The sequence below is a fragment of the Vipera berus genome (genome assembly GCF_964194415.1).
Source record: "Vipera berus genome assembly, chromosome: 1".
NCBI classification, from domain to species: domain Eukaryota; kingdom Metazoa; phylum Chordata; class Lepidosauria; order Squamata; family Viperidae; genus Vipera; species Vipera berus.
The window spans coordinates 281973617-282001029 of NC_138202.1; the positions used below are offsets into that span (position 1 = coordinate 281973617).

A 27413-nucleotide genomic window follows, 5' to 3' on the forward strand; every position below is an offset into this window, starting at 1 on the left:
GAAATAGAGGCAGAACATATGACACAACTCAACAATTGCAGTGCTTCATCATCCCACTCTACTGGATAGGGGATGGGATGGGATGGGATGGGATGGGATGGGATGGGATGGGATGGGATGGGATGGGATGGGATGGGATAGGATAGAATAGAATAGAATAGAATAGAATAGAATAGAATAGAATAGAATAGAATAGAATAGAATAGAATAGAATAGAATAGAATAGAATAGAATAGAATAGAATAGAATAGAATAGAATAGAATAGAATAGAATAGAATAGACCTTGGAGGTCTTCTAGTCCAATTCCCTGCTTAGGTAGTAAACCCTATATCCGTGGTACCGAACCTATGACATGCTTGCCACAGGTGGCACACACAGCCCTCTCTGTAGGCACACACATCATTGCCCCAGTCCTAGGCCTTCAGCTGGGTTTTATAAAACCTTTTCACTTTAGGCCTCCACCGCCGTTTGCAAAAAAAAAAAAGGTTCAATCAATCAATCAATTTCAACTTCTCGCAGGAAAAAAAAGATCTCACAAAGTTGGAATTGACTGATTGAACTTTTTAGTCCCACTCAGTTTGCTGTTACCACCACAGCCATGCTCACCCAATGCACCACGCCCACCCAATGGGCCACGTCCACCCAGCACCCGACGATACATAAGTGGGTTTTGAGTTGAAGTTTGGGCACTCAGTCTCTAAAAGGTTCACCGTCACCGCCCTATACCATTTCAGACAAATGGTGTTGGAGCATTCACAACTTCTATGTAATCATACAGATATAAAATTTGCATTCCTGTTTCTCTCAGATTTTGGTGCTATCTGATTCAATGTTCATTAGACTACAGACAAAACCATGTGAAAGCAATGAATGGAAGTCACATTTGTATTGTAGGATGCACTAAAGATGTATTTTCTCATAAATTCATGTTTCTCTCTTTTGGTCTCTCTTTTTACCATATTGGAATGGATGGATCACCATAGCACTTAATCCAGACCATGACAATAGATTCAATAAGATACACTTAGATTTTTATTTGAACAGTAATAATTTCTACCAACATTCTAATAATATATATTTATTTATTGATGGGATTTATATCCCGCCCTATCTCCCGAAGGACTCAGGGCGGCTAACAACAAAACATATAATAAGTACAGAAATCAAGATAAAAATAAAATTGAAATCATCTGTGCAATAAATTAAAATTAAAGAATTAAAAAATAAATTAAAAATTCTAAATATAAATTAATTAAAATGCCTGTCAGTCCAGGTCAGCCTGGTGGAACAGGAGTAATCAACCTATCAGCTCATATTTCTTTTTAAGCAAGAAGCCCAGAGTGGACATATTTGGCACTTCTGTAAATGTACAGACATTTGAGTGAGTTATAAAAGATAATTTTCTTCTGAATATTGGTAGGAAAAGTCACATTCATACCATAAGCTCACTACAGTTACTTAGTTTGGAAGTAAGGAGTTTTTGGACTTCCAGTTGTTAATATGATCAGCACTGTGACTGCCAAAGATAAACAAAAATATTTTTTGGTTTTGCATTTCATGCATATATCTGTAACAAAGGATTAAAAACTGGATTATATATTCCAGGAAATAACACAGCTTTTTGCATGTGTACTGTGAATTCTTATAATATTTCATAATGTCTAGTATATCTAGAATAAAAAAAGTATTAAGAATGTGAAAAACTGATGATTTCATGGGTTGTAATGTAATGTTATACTGAATGTTGTGTTTTCTTTTTCACACAGACTGCAAATGCAAAAATATGCACTGTGTGTGCATTACAGATAATGTTGTCATGCTGTTTAGACTGGTTGCCAAGTCTGTAGGTTAGGTTGCTTTCTTTGTCTTTTGAACTTTATAGAAAACTGCCAAATGAAAATATGTGCACCGTTCATGTGCATTACAAGGTAGTTTGTAGTATACATAAAATGAAATGTGCATTTTTTGCCTACAAACCCAACAAATACATTGTGACTCAGAGGTTTGCTCACACCATGGTTAATTGAAATGCAGTACACCAAACCAAAAACCAAGTCCCTCAATTTTTCTGTACCATTTTCTTACTCTCTTACTCTCACATCTCCATTGCTCCATTTCATTGTCCTCATGCAAAATCTACATACAGATCAAAATGCTGCAGATACAGTACGGTAAAATAAATTGGTTCCACCTCAGTAAAGAAGTGACACAAAGCATATAATATATGCAAGAGTCAAGGCATAGTATATATTGTGGGAAGCTGGACTAAAAGAAGATGAGCAAGATTTTAAAACTGGAGGAACATCAATAATCTGTACTATGTTGATGACATGACTGTATTCTTATCATTAAACATGCAAATGAAAGTGATTGTAGCCAAGGAGCACAGTAAAAACACGAGACCAATTGTACAAAGATAGTAGAGTGGTAAAATACTTCGGCTTCTTAGGATTCCAGCAATCAAGATATATGCCACCAATTAGCACTTGATAGAATATTTATGAAAACCTTGAAAAGATATTTGGATGCTGTGACTTGTCTATACCTACAAAATCAGAATTGTACAATTCTGTGTACAATTATCGTGACATTCCATGGAAGCAGATGGATCATCCTGGGAAAAAAACTATCTATGTGGATACCAATTTGATGATATATAATCAGTCAAATTTTGTTTGATAATACCTTTGATCTGAAATACATAGGACAATATCAATTCCAAAAACTTTTAAGAGTTTCTTAAACTCTTCTTCAGCTCTCTGCCTGAGAATGAATATTTTAGCTGCTACTGACATATATCTTATCTTCCATCCTCTTTAAGTAAACAGTATATGATAATATTAGGAATGTTAAATTGCACTAACTATTGCTAAAATTCCTTCCTCAAAATGTAATACTATGCTATTCACACATCTCCTAAGAGCACAGCAGGTAACCCATATCTTGTACTCAAATCAAATTTTTCTCTAATTAACAAAATTCAGAAATTGGTGGTGGGAAAAGACAAAGGAATATTGGCAAAAACTGGAAGATCAAAGATAGCTGGTTAATAACCATCTCTGGAATAGAGATAGAAGATTTTAATAACAGTCCCGCTGGCTCACATTAAACTCCATATTAGCCCAGCATTTTATTTCTCACGAATAACCCACAGAAGCCTGTGAGTTGTTCACCAACAGGGTGAGGTAATACCCCTTTCCCATAGTTATCCCTTTGCAACTTCTTTATAGACCGGCAGAGAGCATATACTAGCCAACAGCTGCCAGTGGGATCTTGCAGCGGCCTCCAAATCAGCTGTTAAGCGGCCTGCTTGGATGCGCGGCATGTGGAAGCCTGCAACGGACCTACAACGACCTGATCGATCTCCCTTCGACAGACAAACGGTCCGGTCCTGCAGCCACCTGCGGAGGAGCTGTAACGACCTGGGTCTGCCTAGAAAGGTAGCCTGGACGGCGAGGCTCCAGAATTGGTGGCTGCTGCCCCCCATCTGCCCATCTATAAGATCATCGAGCTCCCCCCCCACGGAGGTCTGTGTGATGATGGCCACCGTCTGTAGGCTAGAGCGCCATTTAAAACCCTCCTGTATCTGGTCTGGAGGGCGGAATTCACCAGGGACCACCTGAAGCTTTATTTGGAGGTGGGATGTGCCGAAAGGCCCCCGAGATAGCAGTTATCCTCTCGGGATCATACTTTAAATCCAGATAATCCCTCCTTCATTTTTCCACCGGAGACTGACTACAGCCCCTCGGTCGCGATGACATCTTAGGCATGGAGATAGATGAACTACCACCGCTCATCACCGGAGCTACGAAATTATCCACCAACAGACTATGCTAGCATTCACCGGACTCTCTCTCCTCCTGCGACCTACCCAGGGCTGGATGGTGGCCCCCTGAGATCCTGATCACTGTGAGAGGGTGACCATGTTCTCAGGAGCCACTACTTCAGCTCTGTGGTCTTGATATGCAGTTGTTCCAACCAGCTCGTCCTTTACTCCTATTTCCACCTCTGATGGCTTACACCAGAAGTGAGCTACTTGCCCTGAGAGCTTCCCCCCTCTCTCAGAGATGGCCATCAGACCTACGCCACCGGTTCCTTAATGACAGGTCCTGGGACCCCGAGAGGTGGCATGGCGCCAAGAAGAGGCTCTTGGGTTTTCTTTTAAAAAATTTTGAAGGGTTAGGGAGGGGGGAGGGTCAGGCCCAGCAGAATGAGGGGAAGATCCTACCGGACATGTCTCAGCCTAGGTTGGCCAATGGTCGCGGCAATATGAGGGCCGAAGAGAGTCTTGTAAACCAGGGGGATGGGACAGGGATACCGATCCCCACAGTAATTGGGAATGGCAGCAGATGGAGGAGCAGAGGGCCATATAGTATTCTGAGATCACGCCCACGCTATCTTCTTGCTGTGGCGCGCTCTGACCCTCTGGCTCTCGCCTGCTGCCCTGGGGAAGAGGGAGGACTGACTCCTGAGCTCAGGCTGATCTATTTTAATGCCAGGTCTGTTGTGAATAAAGCTCCCCTCATCCATGACTTGATCGAGGAGGAAGACGCAGACCTGGCATGCATCACGGAAACCTGGCTGGGCCCAGAGGGAGGGGTCCCTCTGACTGATTTATCCCCTCCAGGTTTCCGTGTGCTACATCAACCTCGAGCTCAGGGTAGGGGAGGTGGCGTGGCGGTCGTTATCAGAGAGACCCTCCATCCGCGGGAGGCCACTGCCCCTCAGATAGACGGATGTGAATCCCTCCTCTTAAGATGGGGTCCTGGTGGTCAGTTGGGCCTACTTCTGGTATACCTCTCTCCAAGCTGCACAGCAACGGTTCTACCCAAGCTACCTGACGCCATCTCAGGATTGGCGGTCGAATTTCCAAAACTTATGGTACTGGGAGACTTTAATCAGTGCATCAGAAGTGGCCCAAGAGTTCATGGCCTCCATGACGGCCATGGACCTGACTCAAATTACTCAGGACCCAACTCACGAGGGAGGAAACATGCCGGATATTATTTTTGTCTCTGGGCAGTGGCTAAATGAACTGGGTGGGGTTACTCCAACATCAAAACCCCTTTCATGGACAGACCACTACCTCCTGCGGTTGGGCCTCCGTCACGTCACCCCCCGATGTCAGGAGACGGAACCGACCAGGTGGTTCCGCCCCAGGCGCCTGATGGACCCAGATAAATTCCAGATGGCGCTTGGACCGATTCCCACCACCCTCTCCCACAACCCGGTCGAGTCCTTAGTTAATGCCTGGCAACAGGCTGCTTCGGAGGCGCTCGACCGCGTTGTCCCTTTGCGGCCTCTGACCCGGCGCAAGTCCCGACTCACTCCTTGGTTCTCCAAGGACCTGCGGGAGATGAAGCGCCAGAGAAGGGGCCTAGAGAGCATTTGGAGAGCCAGTCGGTCTGAGTCTGACCGAACACAGTTAAGATCCTTTTCTAGATCCTATCTTGTGGCAATGAGGGTGGCAAAGCGCGCCTACTTCACCACCCTCATTGCGTCCGCAGATAATCGCCCGGCCGCCCTATTTAGAGTGGTCCGCTCCCTTTTAAGTCAAGAGACGGGAGAGGACCCCCTACATAGATGAGCTGAGGAATTTAGTAAATATCTGGTGGACAAAATTGCTCAGATTCGGGCTGGTCTGGACTCTGACTGGGCAGTATCTAACGAGAGGAAAACGATGAAGTTGGCCGAGTACATTTGGGAAGAGTTCGATCCTGTGACTCCGGATGAAGTGGACAAGATCATGGGGAAACTAAGTGCCGCCACATGTTTGTTGGACCCGTGTCCCTCCTGGCTAGTCTATGCATCTCGGGAGGTTACACGAGGCTGGCTCCTAGCAGTTATCAATGCCTCACTGAGTGAAGGGTACTTCCCTGCTGCCTTGAAAGAGGCGGTGGTAAGGCCCCTCCTCAAGAAACCAGCACTGGACCCAGCTGTTTTAAACAACTTCCGTCCTGTCTCCAACCTTCGCTTCCTTGCGAAGGTCGTTGAGAGCGTGGTGGCACGACAGCTCCCTTTGAACCTGGAGGAAGCTGAATATCTAGATCCGTACCAATCGGGTTTCAGACCAGGGCACAGCACGGAGACGGCATTGGTCGCGCTGGTGAATGATCTCTGGCGGGCCCGAGATAGAGGTTATTCCTCTGTCCTGGTCCTATTAGATCTATCAGCGGCTTTTGATACCATCGACCATGGTATCTTACTGCGTCGTCTTGAGGGGCTGGGAGTGGGAGGCACCGTTCTGCGGTGGTTCTCCTCCTACCTCTCGGACCGTTCGCAGACGGTGTTGGCAGGAGGGCAGAGGTCAAGCCCTAGGCCTCTTAATTGTGGAGTGCCTCAGGGTTCGGTGCTCTCGCCCCTCCTGTTCAACATCTATATGAAGCCGCTGGGAGAGATCATCCGTAGCTTCGGGGTGAAATATCATCAATATGCTGATGATACCCAGCTATTCATCTCCACCCCAAACCAACCCAGTGATGCCCTTGATGTGATGTCCCGTTGTCTGGAAGCGGTACAGATTTGGATGGGAGAAAACAGGCTTCGACTCAACCCGGCCAAGACTGAGTGGCTGTACATACCGTCATCTCGTTTAGTCCAAGAGGTTCCATCTCTGACTATAGGAGGAGAGATGTTACCTCCCATTGATAGAGCATGCAATCTGGGCGTCCTCCTAGATTCACGACTCAGTTTTGAAGATCACATTGGAGCCGTGGCTAGGGGGGCATTTGCACAGATTCGTCTTATATACCAATTGCGCCCCTTTTTGGACCGAGATGCCCTACGTACAGTCACCCACGCACTCGTTACCTCCCGTATTGATTACTATAATGCTCTCTACATGGGGCTGCCCTTAAAGACCACCCGGAGGCTTCAGCTGGTGCAGAATGCAGCTGCACGGGTTGTGATGGGAGCTCCCCGATACTCCCATATTACACCCCTCCTGCGTGAGCTGCATTGGCTACCAGTTGCCCTCCGGGTGAGATTTAAGGTGCTGGTACTTACCTTTAAAGCCCTACATGGCTTAGGTCCGGGATACTTGCAGGACCATCTGCTGCCGGGAACAAATTCCCATCGTCCAGTACGCTCACACAGAGAAGGCCTCCTCAGGGTACCGTCAGCTAGGCAATGTCGGCTGGCGACCCCCAGGGGGAGGGCCTTCTCTGTGGGAGCGCCAACCCTATGGAATCAGCTCCCCCCTGAGCTTCGGATGGCCCAAAACCTCCAATCCTTTCGCCGTGGCCTCAAAACACACCTGTTCCACCAGGCTGACCTAGACTGACAGGCATTTTAATTAATTTATATTTAGTATTTTTAATTCATTTTTTAAATTCTCTAATTTTTTATTGCACTGATGTTCTCAATTTCATTTTATCTTGATTTATGTACTTATTATATGTTTTGTTGTTAGCCGCCCTGAGTCCTTCGGGAGATAGGGCGGGATATAAATCCCATCAATAAATAAATAAATAAATAAATAAATAAATAAATAAATAAATAAATATGCTGTTCCAAGCCTGAAGATAGCATTGGCTTTTCAAGATTGAATATTCCCCCAAAGCTTGTTCTCCATGATTTGTTCAGTCTCTTTAGTGGCCATCACCACCATATAAAAGGCTAAGAGTTAAAGCGATTAAAAATAGTTTCACAATTCTCTTCAATTTAGTCTTTCAAAGAAAATTATTAAATTATCCAAATGTGGGAGAAGAGATTATAACAAGGTTAGAATGTTAGAATGGTTGCACAGAACTCTGAGCAAAGAAAAAGAAAAATGAATTTGTCCGTAGCCTTACTGGGCTATTATAATGCTAAGGATTACCTAGCTATATTTTAATCAAGACAAATATTTTCAGACAGAACATAGCTGAAAAGTTTCTTAATGCCACATTTAGCAGCATTGTACAGCTCCAATAAGTTAGTTGGTTCTGAGTCTTATTTGGCAGATTGTGTACACAGACGTTGTTATCAGCCTGAATCAGTCCACTACAGGATTAAAATCACTTTTTTCACTGATAGTTCACACAGGTTACAGTCTGCAATCTGCTACCCTGGTGCAGTGTGCATTGGTAAATAGACGGTTTGGGGCTTGCTTTTTGACACCCAGCCAGCTTCTATACCTAAGGAAGGAACAGAACTGACAGCATTCCAGCTTTTAGAGGAGGATCTTTAATCTCTACATCACATTGGCTCCTGTATGGACAGATAGACCTTGACTTACAGCACAACAGGGACTGGAATTTCCATTGCTAACCAAGATGGTTGTTAAGTGAGTCACATCCAGTTTTACCACTCTTTCGCCACGGTTGTTAAGTGAAGCTGTTTAGTGAATCACATGGTCATTAAATGAATCCAGCTTACTTCATTGACTTTGCTTGTTGGAAGCCAGCTGGGAAGGTAGCAAATAGTGATCACATGACCCCAGGATGTTGCAACTGTCATAAATACATATCTGCAAACTTTGATCATGTGACCGGGGAATGAATGAATGAATGGTCATAAAGTAGAGGATTACTGTATACGTACTGTACACCTATGTTTATATGAATGTATATTTAGCATATATAGAGAGAATTTTATGTACAAACATAGACAGATATATAATTTTGTATATGTATTACACATAACACAATTATGCATTGTAGAATGAAATTAGACTTCAGGGGCTAGAATAACAGTGATGGGAGTTTCAAGTTACTGAGAACTGGTGCTTCACAGGCCAGCTGAGCTAGGATTTGGCTCAGTAACATAAGAACAAATTGTAACAATCTCTGTGTCTGTTTTCACTATACTGTAAAAAAAAAATTGGAATAGTTTCAAACCCAATGCAAACTATTGCTTCTTTTTTGTTTGACCTTTGCAAGCAAATATCCCTGTGAGTTGTATATTTGTGTGTATGTGCACGCGCACACACTTTTTATGTGTGAATATTCAGATTTTCTTTTTATTGCTGCTATTTTTGCAAACTACCTGAATGAAAAGCACAAACCTGAATTATAATCCAACAATTGAAGAACAATTAAATTTTCTATTTGCACCATTAATCTATCATGGAATAGAACACATATTGTTTTACGGGATCTTTTTCTTTTTTCCATGCTCTTTAAGTATCCTGCAAAACAAACAGACTTTTGCTGAACTCTATAGTGCAATCCTTAACATCTGCAGTGAAGTCAAGACTGAATAGTTCCCTCTCATTTCAGACCAGCTGAGAAGAGAAACAAAAGAAAACACCCCTTGAGAATTGTCTGCTAACGTCAATAAGGGTAAGGGGATCATTAGCAATAGAAATGATATGTTACCACATGGGAGACAGCAGTGATCCAACATGGAGCAGATTTACGTCAAGGGAACTTTTCATTCTCTCTGAAGGAACCCTGCTGTAACTACAACATGCATACATTTGTACTAAAGTCACATTTTATTTATTGTACACTAGGGACTAAAAGCATTGCACTAAAAAAAAATCTTCAAGTGTCCTCAAGACAAATATGAAGATGAGAAAACTTACAAAAATGTATTTCTTTCTCTTTTCTAGGAATTGCTGGTAGTCATATTCTTTCTTCTAACAAAGGTTTATACTATATATATAAAACAGTGGAAAATTCAGAAGACTGCAAGTCATCCAGGACCCTATGAAAATTCATAATGAGGCAGACTGTCTACGTGATAAATGCCTTGTCTGGAAGTATCTTAAATCTCCTGCTACTCAAGCCGCACAACATAAACCACTTTTCATGCAGTCTTAAAAAATAAATGTGTGGAAGAGGATTTCATTTTGCTTGCCACATATTCACCCCATCTCGCACTGCCTGCAAGATTGTATGCACTGTCTTTGATATATGAACAGTTTACGATGAGTTTATGATGAAAACAGTAGTGTTTCCACAGTGTGAGCTACAATAATTGATCGCTTGTTTAAGCAAGTCCAGCAATACTGTCATCCAAATGTAAGTCAGATAATGCATCTCCAACTTCCAACATCATAAGCCATGTTAGATAGGACGTGAGCTACAATTTAACTACTTTTAGAGGGACATTTATTGCTTATATTTGGCCTAAAAGTTCTGTAGTTGCAGTTTCTTTCACAAACTGGTGCATCACAATCATGCATGCTCTGAGAATCTCTAGTTCAAAATATTTAAGTGATGAGCATCACTATAAGACGAAATTTCTCAGGATTCAATAGTCTTAAATAAATTGCATGTGAAACTGGTTAGAGAGCTGGATGGATACATAGAGGGTGTTTATAGGCTACAGCTATTCTCTGCATATAGTCTCACGGTATCTCAATGCACACCTATAAAAAAATGCTTGTTGAGGGGGGGGGAAAGATAAGGATGAATCTATTAAGACTTGTGATCTTCTTCTACTCACCCAATATTTTTAAGACTGATAAAACAAATAACTTTCATCATTGCCTTGACCACAAAGGAAAATCTGACTTTTGTGCCCATTTTTCTTCCACCAGTTTTCAAGTTGACTAGTCTTTAAGTACTTCTTAATTAACAGACAAAACTTCAAACCTTTAACACCAGAAGGGGAGGAAGTTCTCAATTCCTAGTTGAGTTCAGAATTCAGAATAAAACAGCTTAATTCTAACAATTAAAATTAAAGTAGTCAAGAAAAACTTCAGTGTTATAAGTACGCAAAATACCAAAGCTAAATGCTGATTTCTCCAGATTCTAATTAATGCATACACTAAAGACTATTGTTTTCTATTCCTAGATTTGATTGCTAGTCTAATTGCTGGTTGCTCTTTTCTCATTGTTTTAAAATAGGAGTAAAAAAGATTGTTCTGTGCCAGAACCCTTATTTATTTATTTATTTAATAATATTTATATACCGCCCTTCTCCCGAAGGACTCAGGGCGGTGAACAGGCAAGAATAAAAAATACAAAGTTACAAAAATTAAAAAAGTATTAAATATATGCCCACTAAAAACAGTCAATACAATATTAAAACCCCAATAAAACAGCAATAAAAAATCCCACCAATCCCCCATCAGGCCAGGCCAGCTTGTTCGAATAAGAATGTTTTTAGATCGCGGCGAAAGGAGCGAAGGTCGGGCGCCATCCGGAGCTCAACCGGTAACTGATTCCATAGCTCCGGGGCGCCCACAGAGAAGGATCTCCCCCTGGGGGCCATCAATCGACATTCTCTGACCCTGAGGAGGCCCTCTCTGTGGGAACGCACAGGGCGAAGGGAAGTTGATGCCGGCAGCAGGTGTTCTCTAAGGTACTCCGGACCCCTGCCATGTAGGGCCTTAAACAGCATTACCAGAGATGAATTGAAAAAGCTTAGAGTAGAAGTAGGCTATCCTGAAAATTGGTGGCATGACTTCCTAGCATTCTCAAATGGGACAGCACATAAACCAGTTTTAAATTAGGATTAACTAGTTAAAAATAATTTCTTTCCACAAATCTCTGTACCTCAGAATGAGACAACTTTACCCATTGCAGCCTTAATTCACTCTTCCCCAATCTATTAAGAGCAGCCTTAACCAACAAAAAAAGTCACCTGCATCCTAGAACCTTAATTTGTTCCCTTCTTCGCTATGGCTGCCTCTTCTGAACCCAAAATGCTTTTTAGAAGTAAGACAATATAATGGAAGAGGAAGATGAGGACAATGATGACAGCAGACAAGAGAATTCTATGACTATCTTATAGGTATCACTACAATGACTGGTTAGAACATGCAGTGTAATGGTACTCAAATAGCTATGATGTGACTCTATAAATTAAGCAAGAATTCTTTGCAGTTTCAATCCTGAGAACAGAAAGTGTCTGAAAAAAGAATATGGACTTCAAATTATTCTTGACCATCATACTCAGCAAAAACATTGTCATGGATTTTTCTTTCTTTATTAATAGAAAGGAACTTTCAGATAAAAAGTGAACCAGTGATCTCTGATGCACTCAGGATAACTCTGAATGCTTCTACACCTAAAGTAGTTATCATATGGACTAGGAATTTTCACAAATGTCTTACTTGGAATTGGGGGAAATTTTCTGCACTCAGAGCATTTGTGGAAACTATTATTGAAGGTTGAACACATAATATAAAAATTAATTCAAATAATAACAGCAACCTATTACCACTCTATGGTGAAAAACTATAGAACCATTAATTTCTCGTGCAATAGATGAGCTGTTAGAGGTACAAAAGAACTCCCATTAAATGACTATTAGGTCATTATAGGCCAGCTCACTATAAATTTGGAATCTCTCAGATTATAGAATGGACAGAAAGGTATTCTTGGACCTACAGCAAAATTACCTTACAGAAATTTAGCAACTATGCAAGGCGCTGTCCTTGAAATGATTTGTTTTATATCCATTGACCAAATATTACTTAAAATGTCCAATTTTGCATTTTAAAAGAAATAAAGAATACCGTATTTGAATTTTTCTTCTTGGGTCTTTTCTTAATGGAGAATGGAGAGAAATATAGTGATATATAGATGGAATAAATACATATGGTCAGTTTTTATTCACTTGAAATATCTTTTGGGTCTAATTTTTAAAGATTTTAACTTAAATTTAGCAAAAAAGAGTACCATAATAAATTGTACAAAATGTTGCTTGCTATAGTATGAAACTCTAAAACTCTTAAACTTTCAGCTTTATACTATTTTTTTAAACACGCACCTCCCACATACACACACATGGGGACAATCCTACCTCTAGCAAAGATACTCTCTGAAATATTCATTATGAAGATCAAAATGCAAACGCCAAGTAGGTGTTTGCAGCAAATCCTCTCCTGCAGCATACAACTAGACTTGCCACTGTGAAATATAGTAGGAAACTACATATGAGTCAGCTAAAAATCAGTTACTCAGATTACTTATTGTCTGCCAAAATGATCAGTTCTCATGCTAAAGGGAAGGGGGGCTGTTAACAGTAGGAAATGTTCCCTAATTTCAATCCTAAGGGTTTAGATTTTTATTTGCAATGATGTCCTACCACTTCCTTTATGAATAACTTCCTGATCTGAAACCAAGCCATTCTAAGGAGAAGATAGAATTTATTTTAAATGGTTTTGTTTTGATGCCTTTATAAAAATTCACCTCTTCTGTTAGATACGTGTCTGGTCTAGTATAGGAAGTCTTTGGGTTGTGTCTGTTTCTGAATAGACTAATGAATAGAAATACTTATCATCCTCTGATGGATAAAGTTTTGAGAGCAGATGACTATATAAGTAAATAAAAACCAAGTGAAATACAAAATAATGTTTTAAAAATTCAACTAAGAAAGCACTCAAAATAAAAGCATCTACTCACACAGGTTTTAAAAACTGAAGGTGTTTGAAAGTTTCAGAAGTTATATAAAAGACCTCGGTGAACAAAACACTTTAGTTCATATAGAAAAGACCACAGGGGAAAAAGGAAGAGAAAAATATTGTACAGTCTGGTTGACATTATATTCCCATAAAACATCCTCCTATTAAAAGTAATATTTTTTAAAAAAAGAAATAAGGGTTTATGGAAAGAATTATAATCTTTTATTTAGGGTGGGAACCACTGGGGGCCAATGCATTTTTATGTCAGTGAATTCTAACAGGTATCTTAAACATCAGAATAAAGAAGTTAATTCTGTTCACATTCCAGTCTAAAGAAGACAGCTCCTTTCTCCACTTTTTACTATTGAATTCACCCATAGTACTGTGAGTATACTCTTAATGGCCTTACTACCACTGTTTTGTTCTAGTCACATGCCTTACAAAAGGAAAGGGAACTGCTTAGTCAGAAAAAAAATACAGAGTAGTGTTTTTTATACATGCTCTCTGTTTAGCCAATATATTGGGGGTGGGAACCTGGCTGGAATAATATAAATAATATTTTTGAAATTAGAATGAATAGAAAACTGGGGAAAAAAGTATCACAGAATACTGGTGCCATTATTTGTTTATTTAACAGTATTTTTACATCTTCCTCGTGTCAATGGCCAGTGGAAAGAAACAAGCCAAGAAATCAGAGGAAGAGTGCTGGCATGCAAGCCATAAACAAGGAGACGGATTGCTATGTCTCGCTTCCCAGACAGGTCTGTGAGTAACTGCTGAAAAGTAGGAGGTATGTATAAGCAACCAGCAAGATCACATTATCTTGCATGCCACAAGAAGAGAGGAGGTGATGTATACTGATTAATGTGTTGGGCTGGACAACGAAATCCCAGGTTCAAGTCTACTCACAGCCATAAAAATTTGCTTTGGGGAAAAATGAGTAGGGCTATATATGTTGCCTTCAGCTTCTGAATAAATGGGGAGGGGGGAAGAGAGTCAAGAGTGGCAGTGCTCCCTGACCTCTTTTGAGTTGATCTAACTATTTGTGTGCATTATACCAGGTCTTTTCAACCTTTTCACCCATTGTACCACTTTTAGGATATGGCAACATCCAAGTACCACCAGTTGCCTAGCAAGTTGTCAAAAACTTGGATAACCAAAAAAAGAGGAAAAAAGTGATGAAGTACAGGTAGTCCTCAACTTACAAGAGTACACTTAGTGACTGTTCGAAGTTACAATGGCACTGAAAAAGTGCCCCCCAAGCCACAGCTGAGCAAGACACCTGCCTGCCCACTAGGCGGCGCTCTTACTCCTGTCCAAGGTTTTCATTGTTGTGAGCATTTCTGTTGAGGATTGGCAGGAGAACTGGGGAGGGGGGGTGTTTGGTTTTTATCCCCCCCCCTCTGCTGGGTGGTTGCTGCAGGTTTTGGTCACTTCACATGACCCTGGGACACTGTGACCATCATAAATAAGAATCAGTTGCCAAGCATTTGAATATAAATCACAAGACCCTGGAGATGCTGCAACATTCCAGCTGATTGGTGCTTCTTCTGGGCTCAGCAGAAGCACCAGGATTACCACCGAGCTCCAGCTGGAGCCTGGCGCTGATCCTGGCGCTTCCACTCAGCCCTGGCAGCCCTGCAGCTCCAGCATCTCTCGCTCAGGCTTGTGCGCCGCTGCCACCAGTTCAGTTCATTCCCCTCCCACGCTACCACTTTTCTAGGATGGTTGCGTACCACCTGCCAGGTGCCCGTGTACCACAGGTGGTACCCGTACCACTGGTTATACAGAAGGGAGAGAAAGATATTTTTCGGTGTTTCCTCAGGGACTGAGGAACTTACTTGACAGGGTGGCTCTCTCTCTCTCTTATGAATGAAATAAGCCAGTAAATAGACTTCACATGGAATCACAGCAGCAGATAACAAGCCTTGCCAAAAAAAACGGCTAACACTTTCTATTAAGAAAGAAGATCTGCCTCAGCCTAAGTTTTTCCTCTCGGTGTTATTATTGCTGAAAGTTTATCAAAAGTCAGCACTTCCCATAACTATCTCCTCACCCAAGAATCACTGGAGAAATGGAACCCTTCTAATTCATTAAATATGACAGGCAAGCAAACTATTGCATGTATAATAGGATGAACTTTAAGCCTTTAGTTAATTGAAATGTGATGCTGATCAATCAAGACACTGAAAGAACCACAATGCAGTTAGGAAACATGAAGGAAGGAAAGACAGATTTCTTTTTTTTTATTTAAAAAGTTTTACAATACATTTTGACTTTAATCCCCCCCATCCCCACCCCTACCTAACCCTCCCTATCCCTCTCCCCCAATCCCTCCTCCCCCCCCGACTTCCCAGAGCTAAATACAGGGTATAAAATCAAAAAACAAACATAAGCACCCCTATGTTATCAGCAATAAACTATTAATTCTATCTCCCTCTAGCTCATATAAAATGAATACAAACAATATTAATATTACAAATGAGGTAAAAAAGAAAAAGAGGAAAACAAAAAAAAGCTTTACTCAAAATAGATTTTCTTAATCCCAGTCCTTATTCATATTAATTTCAAAAAAAAAAAGAAAAAAAAACTTTCACCTACTATTTAGATTCTCCAACCTTTCTCTAATTTCTAAACAAATTCTCAGTTACACGCCAAAAGCGCCTATCTCTATTAACCTTAATAATCTCCAACCAAACTAAACTATGATCAAAAATAGTTCTTGCATGTATCACACCAAATGTCTCGCATTTCCAAATCATCCTTGAGTTCAAATAAAAAGAGTAAAAAAAAAAAAGGTTTAAGCAGTCTATTAGACAACTTGTTGTTAATTAGGAGCTTGCATACCCATTCTTAGTTCAACACATACTTTTAGTCCATAACCCTCATATACTTTTCTAACAAGCAAATAACATCAATCTTAAATTGTGTTAAATATTTAAAAAAAACTTTCTCCTCTATGATAAATTTAATCCATTGACATTCTAATTTAAAAATTTAATCACCAATCTTAACGCCCCAAAGCTTTTGGAGTACGTCTGTCATGACCCCCAAAACTTCTTTGGACCGCGCCCCTTCCACAGCTTCACTGTAAGTACACTTTGGAGGTTCCATAACTTTCTGCTGGTCTTGCTCTTGCTCTCGTCTCGCTCTTCTTAGGGCGGCACGCGTCATCCTCTGGCCTCCTACAACATCCGATGAAACTGTATCTTGATCCCCTCCAACACCATTGTCCTCTATCTGTCTATCTGCAACATCTTGAAGCTTTCCCTCGCCGTATCCCTTTACAGCTTCCAAAAATGATAGGGGAGTTGCTTTTAACACATTGCTATAAAAATCACGTGCCTGGGCCACAGTAACCAGACGATGTCTTTTACCTTCATGCGTCACCACCAGTCCAACTGGAATCTCCCATCTAAACTTAATATCACATTTCTTACGTTCCTGTACTAGAAATGCAAAATCTTTCCTTCTCCTTAAAATCTTCGAAGGAATCTCTTTTAAAACCAAGACTTCTTGCTCAGCCACTACCAATTTAGTATCATAAGCAGCTTGAATGACTTCATCTCTAATTACTCTCTTTGTAAAATAGACCACCACATCTCTGGGTAACTTCCTCTGTCTTGCAATCCATGAATTTACACGAAAAATTTTGTCCATATTTCCCTCAATTTCAGATGCTGGCTGGCCCAATACCCCTTCCAGAGCCTCAGAAATCAGCTGCTTTAAATCTTCTTTACAATTCTCCTTTAAACCCCTGATTCTAATAGCATACTGCATCTGATGATACTGAACAAGGCTCAATTCTCCGTCCATTTTATCCCTTATATTTTCATTTTCTAATACCTTTGCTTCTAATATAGAGTTCTTTTGACTGAGATCCTTCACTTTTACATCTAGCTGTTGCACACATTCAGCTACAGATTCAATCATAGACAACATGTCCACCCTCATTGCTCTAAACTTCTCTTCCATCTTCTTCTCCAATTTCTCCATTTTCTCCTCCATTTTCTCCTCCAGCTTTTTCAACTTTTCATCCATCATGTCAGACATCAATTGTGAATGCTTTCCAAGAGCGTCTTGTAAATCCTTAAGCGTCAATGCCGGAGGAGGTGCAGGAGGAAGCAAAGCTTGCAATGAGGTCTGTTGCACCAGGGAAGACCTTGCACTCCGAAGAACTTTAGATGTTTTAGCCGCCATCTTCCCCCACTTTCACTTATTGCGCACTTTCACTTTAAAGCTATAAAATCCATTGAGCTAGAGAGTAAAGATAAGAGTCCACATCACCTTGACCTCCTGTACCGCTCTGCCTGCATCTTGACAATCAAAAGTATTTCCTTTTGGCAGGGGTGGTTGCTAACGCCTGGCTCTGCTCCATAAATCCCAGAGCAGGGGCGCTGCGCAGCTCGGAGCAACCCAGGCTTGTTCCGGTGGCGACGCGACGCCGAAGACAGCCGTTTTCGGGCTGCCCGCTCCGCAGCTGTGTTTTTCCATCGTAAACAGCGCCGATCAGCTGTTTAGATGGATTTGAAGCCCCCTCCTCGGGAGAAGAGGAGGGGGTGAGGCCCCAGGTAGGGGTTGAGCTCTCCGGGGCCGCCTGAGCTGAGAGTTTGGGCGGCTGAAGGAAAGACAGATTTCTAATTAACTTTTATGTCATGCTCATTTCATCTAGATAAGCAATCCACAGCTCAGATAGGTACCACTGAGCCAGCCTATAGGTCTCATTCAACTTTTTTTTTAAATGCTAATTTTGATCCATTCTTTTAATGCAAAACTGACACTGCAGTGTAGAATATCAATGTGTACCTTGAGAGATAAAGAAACCCTTTGATTCGACTTTTAATTCAACCAGATGGATTTCTACATTTAGAATGTATATGCACTAAAATGCAATTGTGTACACTTTTCCAAACTTTGCTTTTCTGATTGAAATGTGCATGAAAATTCATATAATTGCTAATATTTAGAAAAGGGCACATTAGAGAGAACTTATAATGTGCATAAAAACTCAATACAATTTTATGAACCTTTTTCAAATTACAATTTCATATCAAAATGGAATAAAGCTAACTTTGAAACTCATGAAAAATTGATTAACTGGTGAAATTAATTTAGGCTGATTTGTCCTCTCATCTTATATATTACCTTGTATTACTGATATAATGGAAAAATTGCACTATTAAAATGGGAAAAAACACACTTTTGCAACTAAAAACTAAATGTATAATGAATTTATTTTCATAATGAAAGATGAGGTCATAAAATGATTGATACTGCTATATTTAACATGCTATATTTAAAACCAACTAAAACCATCCCAAAGAAAAAGAAATGCAAGAAAGCAAAATGGCTATTTGAGGAAGCTTTGCAAATAGCTGAGGAAAGGAGGGAAGCGAAAGGCAAGGGAGAAAAAGAAAGATACACCCAATTGAATGCAGAATTCCAGAGAATAGCTAGAAGAGATAAGAATGCCTTCTTAAATGAACAGTGCAAAGAAATAGAAGAAAACAATAGAATAGGGAGGACCAGAGATCTCTTCAAGAAAATTGGAGAGATGAAGGGAACGTTTCATGCAAAAATGGGCATGATAAAGGACCAAAATGGCAGGGACCTAACAGAGGCAGAAGAGATTAAGAAAAGATGGCAAAATTACAAAGAAGAACTATACAAGAATGAGCTTAACGTCCCTGATAACCACGATGAGGTGGTCACTGACCTCGAGCCGGACATCCTAGAATGTGAAGTGAAGTGGGCCTTAGAAAAGCTGAGCAACAACAAAGCTAGTGGAGGTGACAGTATTCCAGCTGAGCTATTCAAAATCTTAAACGACGATGCAGTAAAAGTGCTACACTCAATTTGCCAGCAAATTTGGAAAACTCAACAGTGGCCACAGGATTGGAAAGATCAGTTTACTTTCCAATTCCAAAGAAAGGCAGTGCCAAAGAATGTTCAAACTATCACACCATTCAAATTATATTATATAGTGATTCACATTTATCTTTTAGGATGTACATTAACCTGTCCATCTCGGCACAACAGAGAATCTTATTTATTATCAAATGATCAGGAGGAATATCTGGGTCCTTCCACAGTTGTGCAAAAGCCATCCTCGCTGCTGTTGAAACATGAACAAATATATACCAATCTCTTTTATCAATATTAACCGGTCTCATACCCAATAAATAGAGGTCTGGCTGCATAGGGAAGCTCACGCCTGTTATTTCCAACAACCACTGTTGAATTTTTCTCCAATACCATCTGGCATATGAACAGGTCCACCACTGGTGGAAGAAGGTACCCTTGGCTGAACAACATTTCCAGCATCTGTTAGAGGATCCTGGAAACATTTTAGTGATTCTAACAGGGGGGAGATACCAACGATAGATCATTTTATAAAACTTTTCCTTAAAAGAGGAGGATAGAGTCAGTTTCATGGTCTTATTCCATAAGTTCTGCCACGTATCAAGTTGTATTGTCCTCCCAATATTTCTTCCCCAGGCAATCATCGTGTCTTCTACATTCTCTTCTGCCATATAACTGGACAGAAGAAGATTGTATGCATTAGAAATAAATTTTCTTTGACTACCCAAAAGTAGTTTATCAACTGTTTGTAATTGAAGAGCAATACCATACTACTGTTTGTCTCTGGCAGTTCTAATTTGTATTTGGGCATAAGACCACCAATCTATGTTGAATCCTCTAATTTGGAGGCCAGCTCTGGATCTAAGTCTCCCATCCTCATCCAACAAATCGCCATAGGTCCAATTTCTCTTTATACTATGTACAGTCAGGAGGGTCACCGCTTCCAACGGAGATACCCATTTGGGGATCTGGATATATACGTGTTTTTTAACCGCCTCCCAAACCCTTTGTAAATTTCCTCTAATGTAATGAGTAGTAAAATATTTAGATTGCTTATCCTTCTGTGGCCACAGAAAAGAATGCCAACCTCGCTGCAAGTCATACCCTTCAAGTGTCAAAATACCTTTCCTTGAAAGAGTCACCCAGTCTTTTATCCAAACCAGGGAAGAGGCTTGGTAACAAAGCTCCCACACAGGGAGCCCCAAGCCGCCCTTTGTTTTATGCTCCTGCAACCTTTTCCTTTTTATACGGGGTTTTTTCCCTTGCCAAATAAATTTACCCAAAATTTGGTCTACTTTCCTAAAAAAAAAATTCCCCAACCTTGCAGGAGCCGTTTTGTATGGCTTAAAAGAAGGTTCAATTTAGGAGATGAGCGATGAGATCGCTTACCTAGCCTTGCCTATTTAACTTATATGCAGAGTACATCATGAGAAAGGCAGGGCTAGAGGAATCAAAAGTTGGAATTAAGATTGCCGGGAGAAATATTAACAACCTAAGATATACAGATGATACCACTCTAATGGCAGAAAGTGAAGAAGAACTAAAGAGCTTCTTGTTGCGGGTGAAGAAGGAGAGTGCAAAAGTTGGCTTGAAACTTAATATTAAGAAAACCAAGATCATGGCATCTGCCCCTCTCAATTCCTGGCAAATAGATGGGGAAGAAATGGAGGTAGTGACAGATTTTATTTTCCTGGGCTCCAAGATCACTGCAGATGGAGACTGTAGCCAAGAAATTAAGAGACACTTGCTCCTGGGGAGGAAAGCAATGGCAAACCTAGACAGCACACTAAAAAGCAGAGACATCACCCTGTCAACAAAAGTGCATATAATCAAGGCTATGGTCTTCCCAGTTGCAATGTATGGCAGTGAAAGTTGGACCATAAGAAAGGCTGAGCGTCAAAGAATTGAGGCTTTTGAACTATGGTGCTAGAGAAGACTCCTGCTAGTTCCTTGGACTGCAAGGCGATCAAACCAGTCAGTCCTAGAGGAGATCAACCTTGACTGCTCTTTAGAAGGCCTGATCCTGAAGTTGAAACTCAAATACTTTGGCCACCTGATGAGAAGGAAGGACTCACTGGAGAAGAGCCTAATGCTGGGAAAGATTGAGGACAATAGAAGAAAGGGATGACGGAGAATGAGGTGGCTGGATGGAGTCACTGAAGCAGTAGGCGTGAGCTTAAATGGACTCCAGAAGATGGTAGAGGACAGGAAGGCCTGGAGGAACGTTGTCCATGGGGTCGCGATGGGTCGGACACAACTTTGCAGCTAACAACAACAACAACATTTAAAATGCTAGTTCTTGTATTACAAGAAGGTCTGGCAAAAATATGGAGAACTTGTGTGGTTCCATAATAAAGGCAACAAGTGGTCAGCATTGCTCCTATTCTGCTACAGCTCTAAGGAAAGCTCCAGGAGCTGTAGCTGGGATTTTGAACAGTTATCTCAAATAGTAATAGTGTGTGTGTGTGTGTGTGTGTTTGTGTGTGTATGTATGTAGAAGGGGGTTTATAAGCATACCATTTTTTTAAGTTAATGATGTGCATTTACAAAAGTAAAAATATAAATACATTCTAAGTGCAGACAACAATAAACATTTGTCCAGAGGTTTTCAAAGTTAATAAGAATGTACCTTTCTCTTTATTTTGTTTCCGTTGTAGCCATTTTTCCACCGTTTCAGCACCAACACTCTCTAACACAAATTCATCCAGTACCTGAGGGTGAAGAGAAAGATAGGCCTTCACTTTTTCATCTGTCAAACCTGCAAAAGAGAACATTATTGTTTATACCATCACTATTTCAAGGGAAAACGTAACAAGAAAAATATCAAAATTAGAAATTAGCTCTATTGTGCTAGGAATATCTCAGGAAAGGCTTTACAATGCTTAATTCAAAGGCCATAAAGAGATAAAATAAGACACACTCAGCAAACAGAATGCTACACGGAAGATTATTAAGGGATAATTATGAATGAGAAATGTCTATGCAGATTCTCAATCATCCAGGTCATGGTTGTCCCAAAGGTGCTTTTTCCAAAAGGCAACTAGACGTTCTGGCTTTTTTTTTTCTTCGAAAACATTTTACTTCTCATTCAAAAAGCTTCTTCAGTTCAGTTCTTCAGAAAGAACAAAAAAGAAAAAGAAAGAAAATCCAGTTGCCTTTTGGAAAAAGCACCTTTGGGATATGAATGATAAACCTAGTTTAAGCAACCTGAAGCTGATCCTGTTTCATACAAAAAGCAATATGATGGCATGTAGAGAGCCAAGGATTTGAAGGATTTGAAACTGCATTTATGTTAACCACACAAGCAAAAGATTTTCATATAGCAAAAACGAAGAGGAAATCTAAGTTGAAACATCAACAAACTCAATATTAGAAAATATGGTATGTTAAATTGGAAACAGGCACAGTGAAACATTGTACAGTAAAGTCATCTGTTATTGATTTCTGACATATATGAATCCAAATAAATTTTAAATACATATATGAAAATAACAGAAAAATCAAAGAAAGCTAAGTATTAAGAGTGCCATAATTTCATCCCCACCCATTTTACAACTCATACACATTGTTGCCTGTTCACACAGACTGAAGATCTGAAAATACACACAAGTAGGTTAAAAGCACTTCTGATTCTGAGAGGCAACTAAAGCTGAGAAAATAGAGTCTGCAGTCACAACAGAATAGTGTCCAGTGGCAGCACATGGAGGCATAAAGTGAGGCAATATGTGGTCGCAGGGACCATTCTACCCTTTAAAAAAACAAAGCAAAAATGTCCCCACTACAAGTAAAATCCAAGACACTGAGATAAACACACCAACAGTCCACACCTTATGACCACAAAGAGCCCCAAACTTATGTTGCTAAGAGAGGCAGTTGTTAAGTGAGTTTTGTCCCATTTTACAACCTTTCTTGCCCCAACTGTTAAGTGAATCACTGCAGTTATTAAATTAGTAACATGGTTGTTAAGTGACTGGCTTCCCTATTGATTTTGCTTGTCAGGTCTGGTACATGACCCCAGGACACTGCAATCATCATAAATATGAGCCAGTTGCCAAGCATCCAAATTCTGATCACTTGACCGTGTGAATGCTGCATCAGTTGTTAAGTGTGAAAAATGATCATAAATCACTTTTGTCAGTGCACTATAACTTCAAACAATCACTAAATGAATGTAAGTCATTTGCAAGTCAGGGACTATCTGAAGTAGATGTTAACTAGAAGAGTAAGTTTTAAAAGAAAAAATTAGGCATGGTTTGTATTACATCACAAAGCTGCAATTATTTATTGAAAAGAAAGAATTGTAAAGCTAATGGCTTTGATGATTAAGGATAAGGAAAGCAGTAAACCTTGTGAACTCTAAAGCTTCCTCCTTCCATTATGTATTCAAGATGGACAGTGATTAATATTTATATGTTATATGTAAGGGTGTAGGACTGTACATATGTTGTATATAGGATGTTTAAATGTGTGTTATGTATGTGTACACTTTGAGAGCAAGCAACTAAATTTCATTTTTAATGTGTACCATTGTCCCCACAGTAAAAAATGACAATAAATGTTATCTATCTATCTATCTATCTATCTATCTATCTATCTATCTATCTATCTATCTATCTATCTATTTATTTATTATAAGAGTGATAACATAAAGAAAAACTCCATTTTTTGCAGCACATAACAAAATTGTAAGTTAAAAAATGCCAAGTTCCACTGAGGTATTTCCAGATTCAGTCAGAAAGACAATGTCATGATTAGTGATAACATACAAAGCTGGAAAGTGATAATCAAGTGGTCAAATTGCTGCTTTTGTTAAAAAGAATAATAGTTTATTAAATTTATATGTCACACGACTTCCAAAGACTCTGAACGTTTGTTGATCCTAAATGGTTTAAATGTAGTTTTGCAGTTCAAAAATGAAAAGAGGTCAACATACAATAGTACTGTATGCTGCAAGCATAAAGGTTTGCTATATGTTAGTGCAGCATGGCTCCTTCTGCTTCTTTGCTTCTCCGGACTAAATGAATGAATGAATGAATGAATGAATGAATGAATGAATGAATGAATGAATGAATGAATAAACCCCTTAAGTCAAGCTTTACTCCTGTGATTAGGACATGAATTATGTCCATATAGGAGGTTCTTTTGTCAACAATGAAAAAAACTATCCACTGCTGCCTTTTTTGACTTCCCCATGTAATCCTCAGATTTCCTGGTGGTCTCCTGTATATTAACTGGGTTTGATCCCGCTGATCCTCACTAATATCAGCCCAGACAGCTATGTACTGCCACCTGGCGTGACATCTTCCATAGAAAACAGGATCAAAAATAGCTCCTAACAGATTTCAGAACATTAGAAAAGAGTCTCACACGTAATGTGAAAAACGTCCCAAAGCTTATCTACTTTTTCTCTACATGCCAAGATTGATCCTTGCTCATTCATACATGAAATGAATTCCATCTTCAGCTAAAATTCCATTTATAACTTTAAAAATACAGTTAACTGTAAGGAAAAGACACAAGGAAGAAGAAAATGGAACCATGGTAATGCCCATACTTTAGAGACAACCATACTTATGAGGTTGTAGCCTGAATGTACAAGAAAATAAAAGGAAGAAATTACATGGGAAGATTTTTACTGCAAAAATCAGAGTGGATAGCTAGGAAACAAATCAGTTTTGTTAAGTAACATGGTAGAACATTGAGCACATAATTGAACTCCTCTTTAAAACAGGAATAACACTGACACTTTTGTTTTCCTCTTGGTAAAAAAAGGAGACAATACATTGGCATTCTGCAGGATAAATATGACTTGTTATAAAGAATTTTTTTCTTTCAGTAAGGTGCTGGCTTCCCTCCCAATACTGCAATTCCTATGCCAAAATGCAAAGCCTGAGAAAATTCAGTAAAGCACATTCTTTACAAACTGATTTTCAGTGATATGTTCCTTTAATTTATCCCATTTCACAAACTAATTTATACTTTTTATCAGGGAATGTGTCTACCAATGACTAAAACTTGCTAGAATATGCCTGCATTTCGTATATCATAAAATTTAAACTATCTCTTTAAAACAGTAAAGAAACCATAAACAAAGGCAGCCGTGCCAGTACCAATTTGATCAAATAGATAAATAAAAGCAATAATTATACCCTGAGAGATATAAGAGATTTAAGCAGAAAATGTTTAATATAGGCAAAAGAATTTCATTTTTGTTGAGCATCTTTCTCACCCTTACTTATATCCAACTGATGTCCGTGTACTTCGTTGTTCATAATAATACAGGATCACAATCACTAAGTTTAAATCAAGTAGTATTATCAAAACACTACAAAGCAGCAGCTTGCATTTCTCTTAAAACTTTATGAGCTTTGATATACAATATTTTTAAAAAAATTAGTTCACCAGAAAAATATTCCTACCTTTGTAACTAGTATGATACAAATATTTTTCAAAGACGTATCGGAAACAAGTACATCAAATTGCCTAGAGGGAGTAAGTTACATGTTTTTACAAACAAAAAACACTCTGCATATAAAAGTGTTAATTAGTTCTGCTGGGGACGCCTTAACTACTGCTTCTCAGTGAGAGTATATGGGAGATAAACATTTTTTTTACATTAGCAGTGTGAATAATGTTCATTACCGTCATCACTGTGTTTCCAAACTATTGGAAGGATTTCTTATGTGTTAGATATTTTGCAGCAACCATATACAGTAAAAATGATGAGTTTGTTTACTCTCATAGGATATACTATATAATCTTAAAACTACCCTGCTAAAGAACAATAATAAGATTTAAATGAGGAATTCCTCAATTCACAGACTCAGTTTATATATACTGTAAGAGATTATACATGTATGCAGGTGTGTATTTGTGTCACAAGTTCACACATTTTTACCTCCCATTACAGCAGCATCTGGATACTAGAAGTTAGTACAAGGATCCTCACTTAATGGCTATTTGTTTTATAACTATATAAAATTATAACAGCCACAAAATGGATGTTTTGTAGCCCATAAATAGTCTTGCTGCCCCCATGGTCACATGACTGCATGTCAGTGGGACAGCTTTATGACCCATCATGGTATTTTGTGATCACATGACTGTAGTTCAAATGAATGGGTTTGCTTAACAACCACTGCAAAAAAAGGCTGGAAAATTACTTCTGGTCATGGATGTCTATCAGGCACAAAATACTATGCACAGAAATTTAGTCAGATTAATGGTCAGCACCCAGACAGAATTGGAAAAGCAGTAAAGGCATTCAAAGAGGGTTGGACTTCATTCTTTTGTGGTTACATAACAATTCTAAACTGATGCCTCGTTTAACCCCCTCCCTCTCTCTCTGCCAGTCTCTCTCCTACAGTGCCTCAGCTTGCAACAGCAATGACTTACGACTATAAGGCCAGGCTCAATTACAGTCATAAATTGAGAACTACCCATATTCAGAATGCTGTGATCATAGCCATTATACATTCCTCACAATATTCGCTATTCAGGAAGAATGAATGATAGCAGAATTGTTCCTTACCTCTCACCAATACAAGATTCCATCAATAAGGAATAGCATTTCTATAATAGCTTTTTAAGGCACTCAGATATTTGTTTGCATTGTATTGCATGCTTCAGATACTAATATCATTAAATGGATTCTTCCTTTGTTCAAAAATTAGAATTCAAAACCACAACAATTTTGTAATATTCTTTTCAAGTGAAGGATCCAAGACAGGGAAAAATAATTGAGAAAGTGAGAAGGGATATATAAATATTTATTTCAACCCTGAGCTACAAATATTCTCCCTTATCTGTGCAGTATCTTAGCTGCTCCTAACACAACACTCTTCTAGACAGAAAGAACTGACATTGTTTCTGGAATCTGTTGGAGCCACTTTCCCAGGTTAGGAGCCATAGCCCCAAATGCTCCTACCATCACTGGACCACTTTGGGCTTATTTTCCATGAGCAGCTGCATAGCATAATGGTTAGAGTGCCACTCTGACACATGAGACCTGGATTCAAAGCCTGGATGGTACCTACCTTAGGCAAAGGCCGTCTAACACCTCACCTTCTTATGTCAGACATGAGAGAGAGAGACATACTAAGAGAGTCATGTCAGCTTCAGTGTTGTCAGAGTAACAAGGTCTGTCCCAGATTTGGGGAAATCAGGACAATTTAATGATAAATGGGGTATTGGAACAAATCGTACAGGATAACAATAACAGTAAGGATAAAAAAACCTGTGCATTCCATAATAACTAGAGTTATACAA

General features: G+C 39.6%; 1 protein-coding gene across 1 annotated transcript in view; it reads right to left on the reverse strand.

Moving 5' to 3' along the window:
• PDE10A (phosphodiesterase 10A) overlaps window positions 1-27413 on the reverse strand; it is a gene marked incomplete at its 3' end in the record, with an annotated part of 141805 nt that overhangs the window by 66113 nt on the left and 48279 nt on the right. Inside the window, exon 2 of the mRNA XM_081313442.1 lies at window positions 21775-21903. Within this exon, the coding sequence (XP_081169568.1) occupies window positions 21775-21903 (129 nt within the window). The remainder of the gene's footprint in view (window positions 1-21774; window positions 21904-27413) is intronic.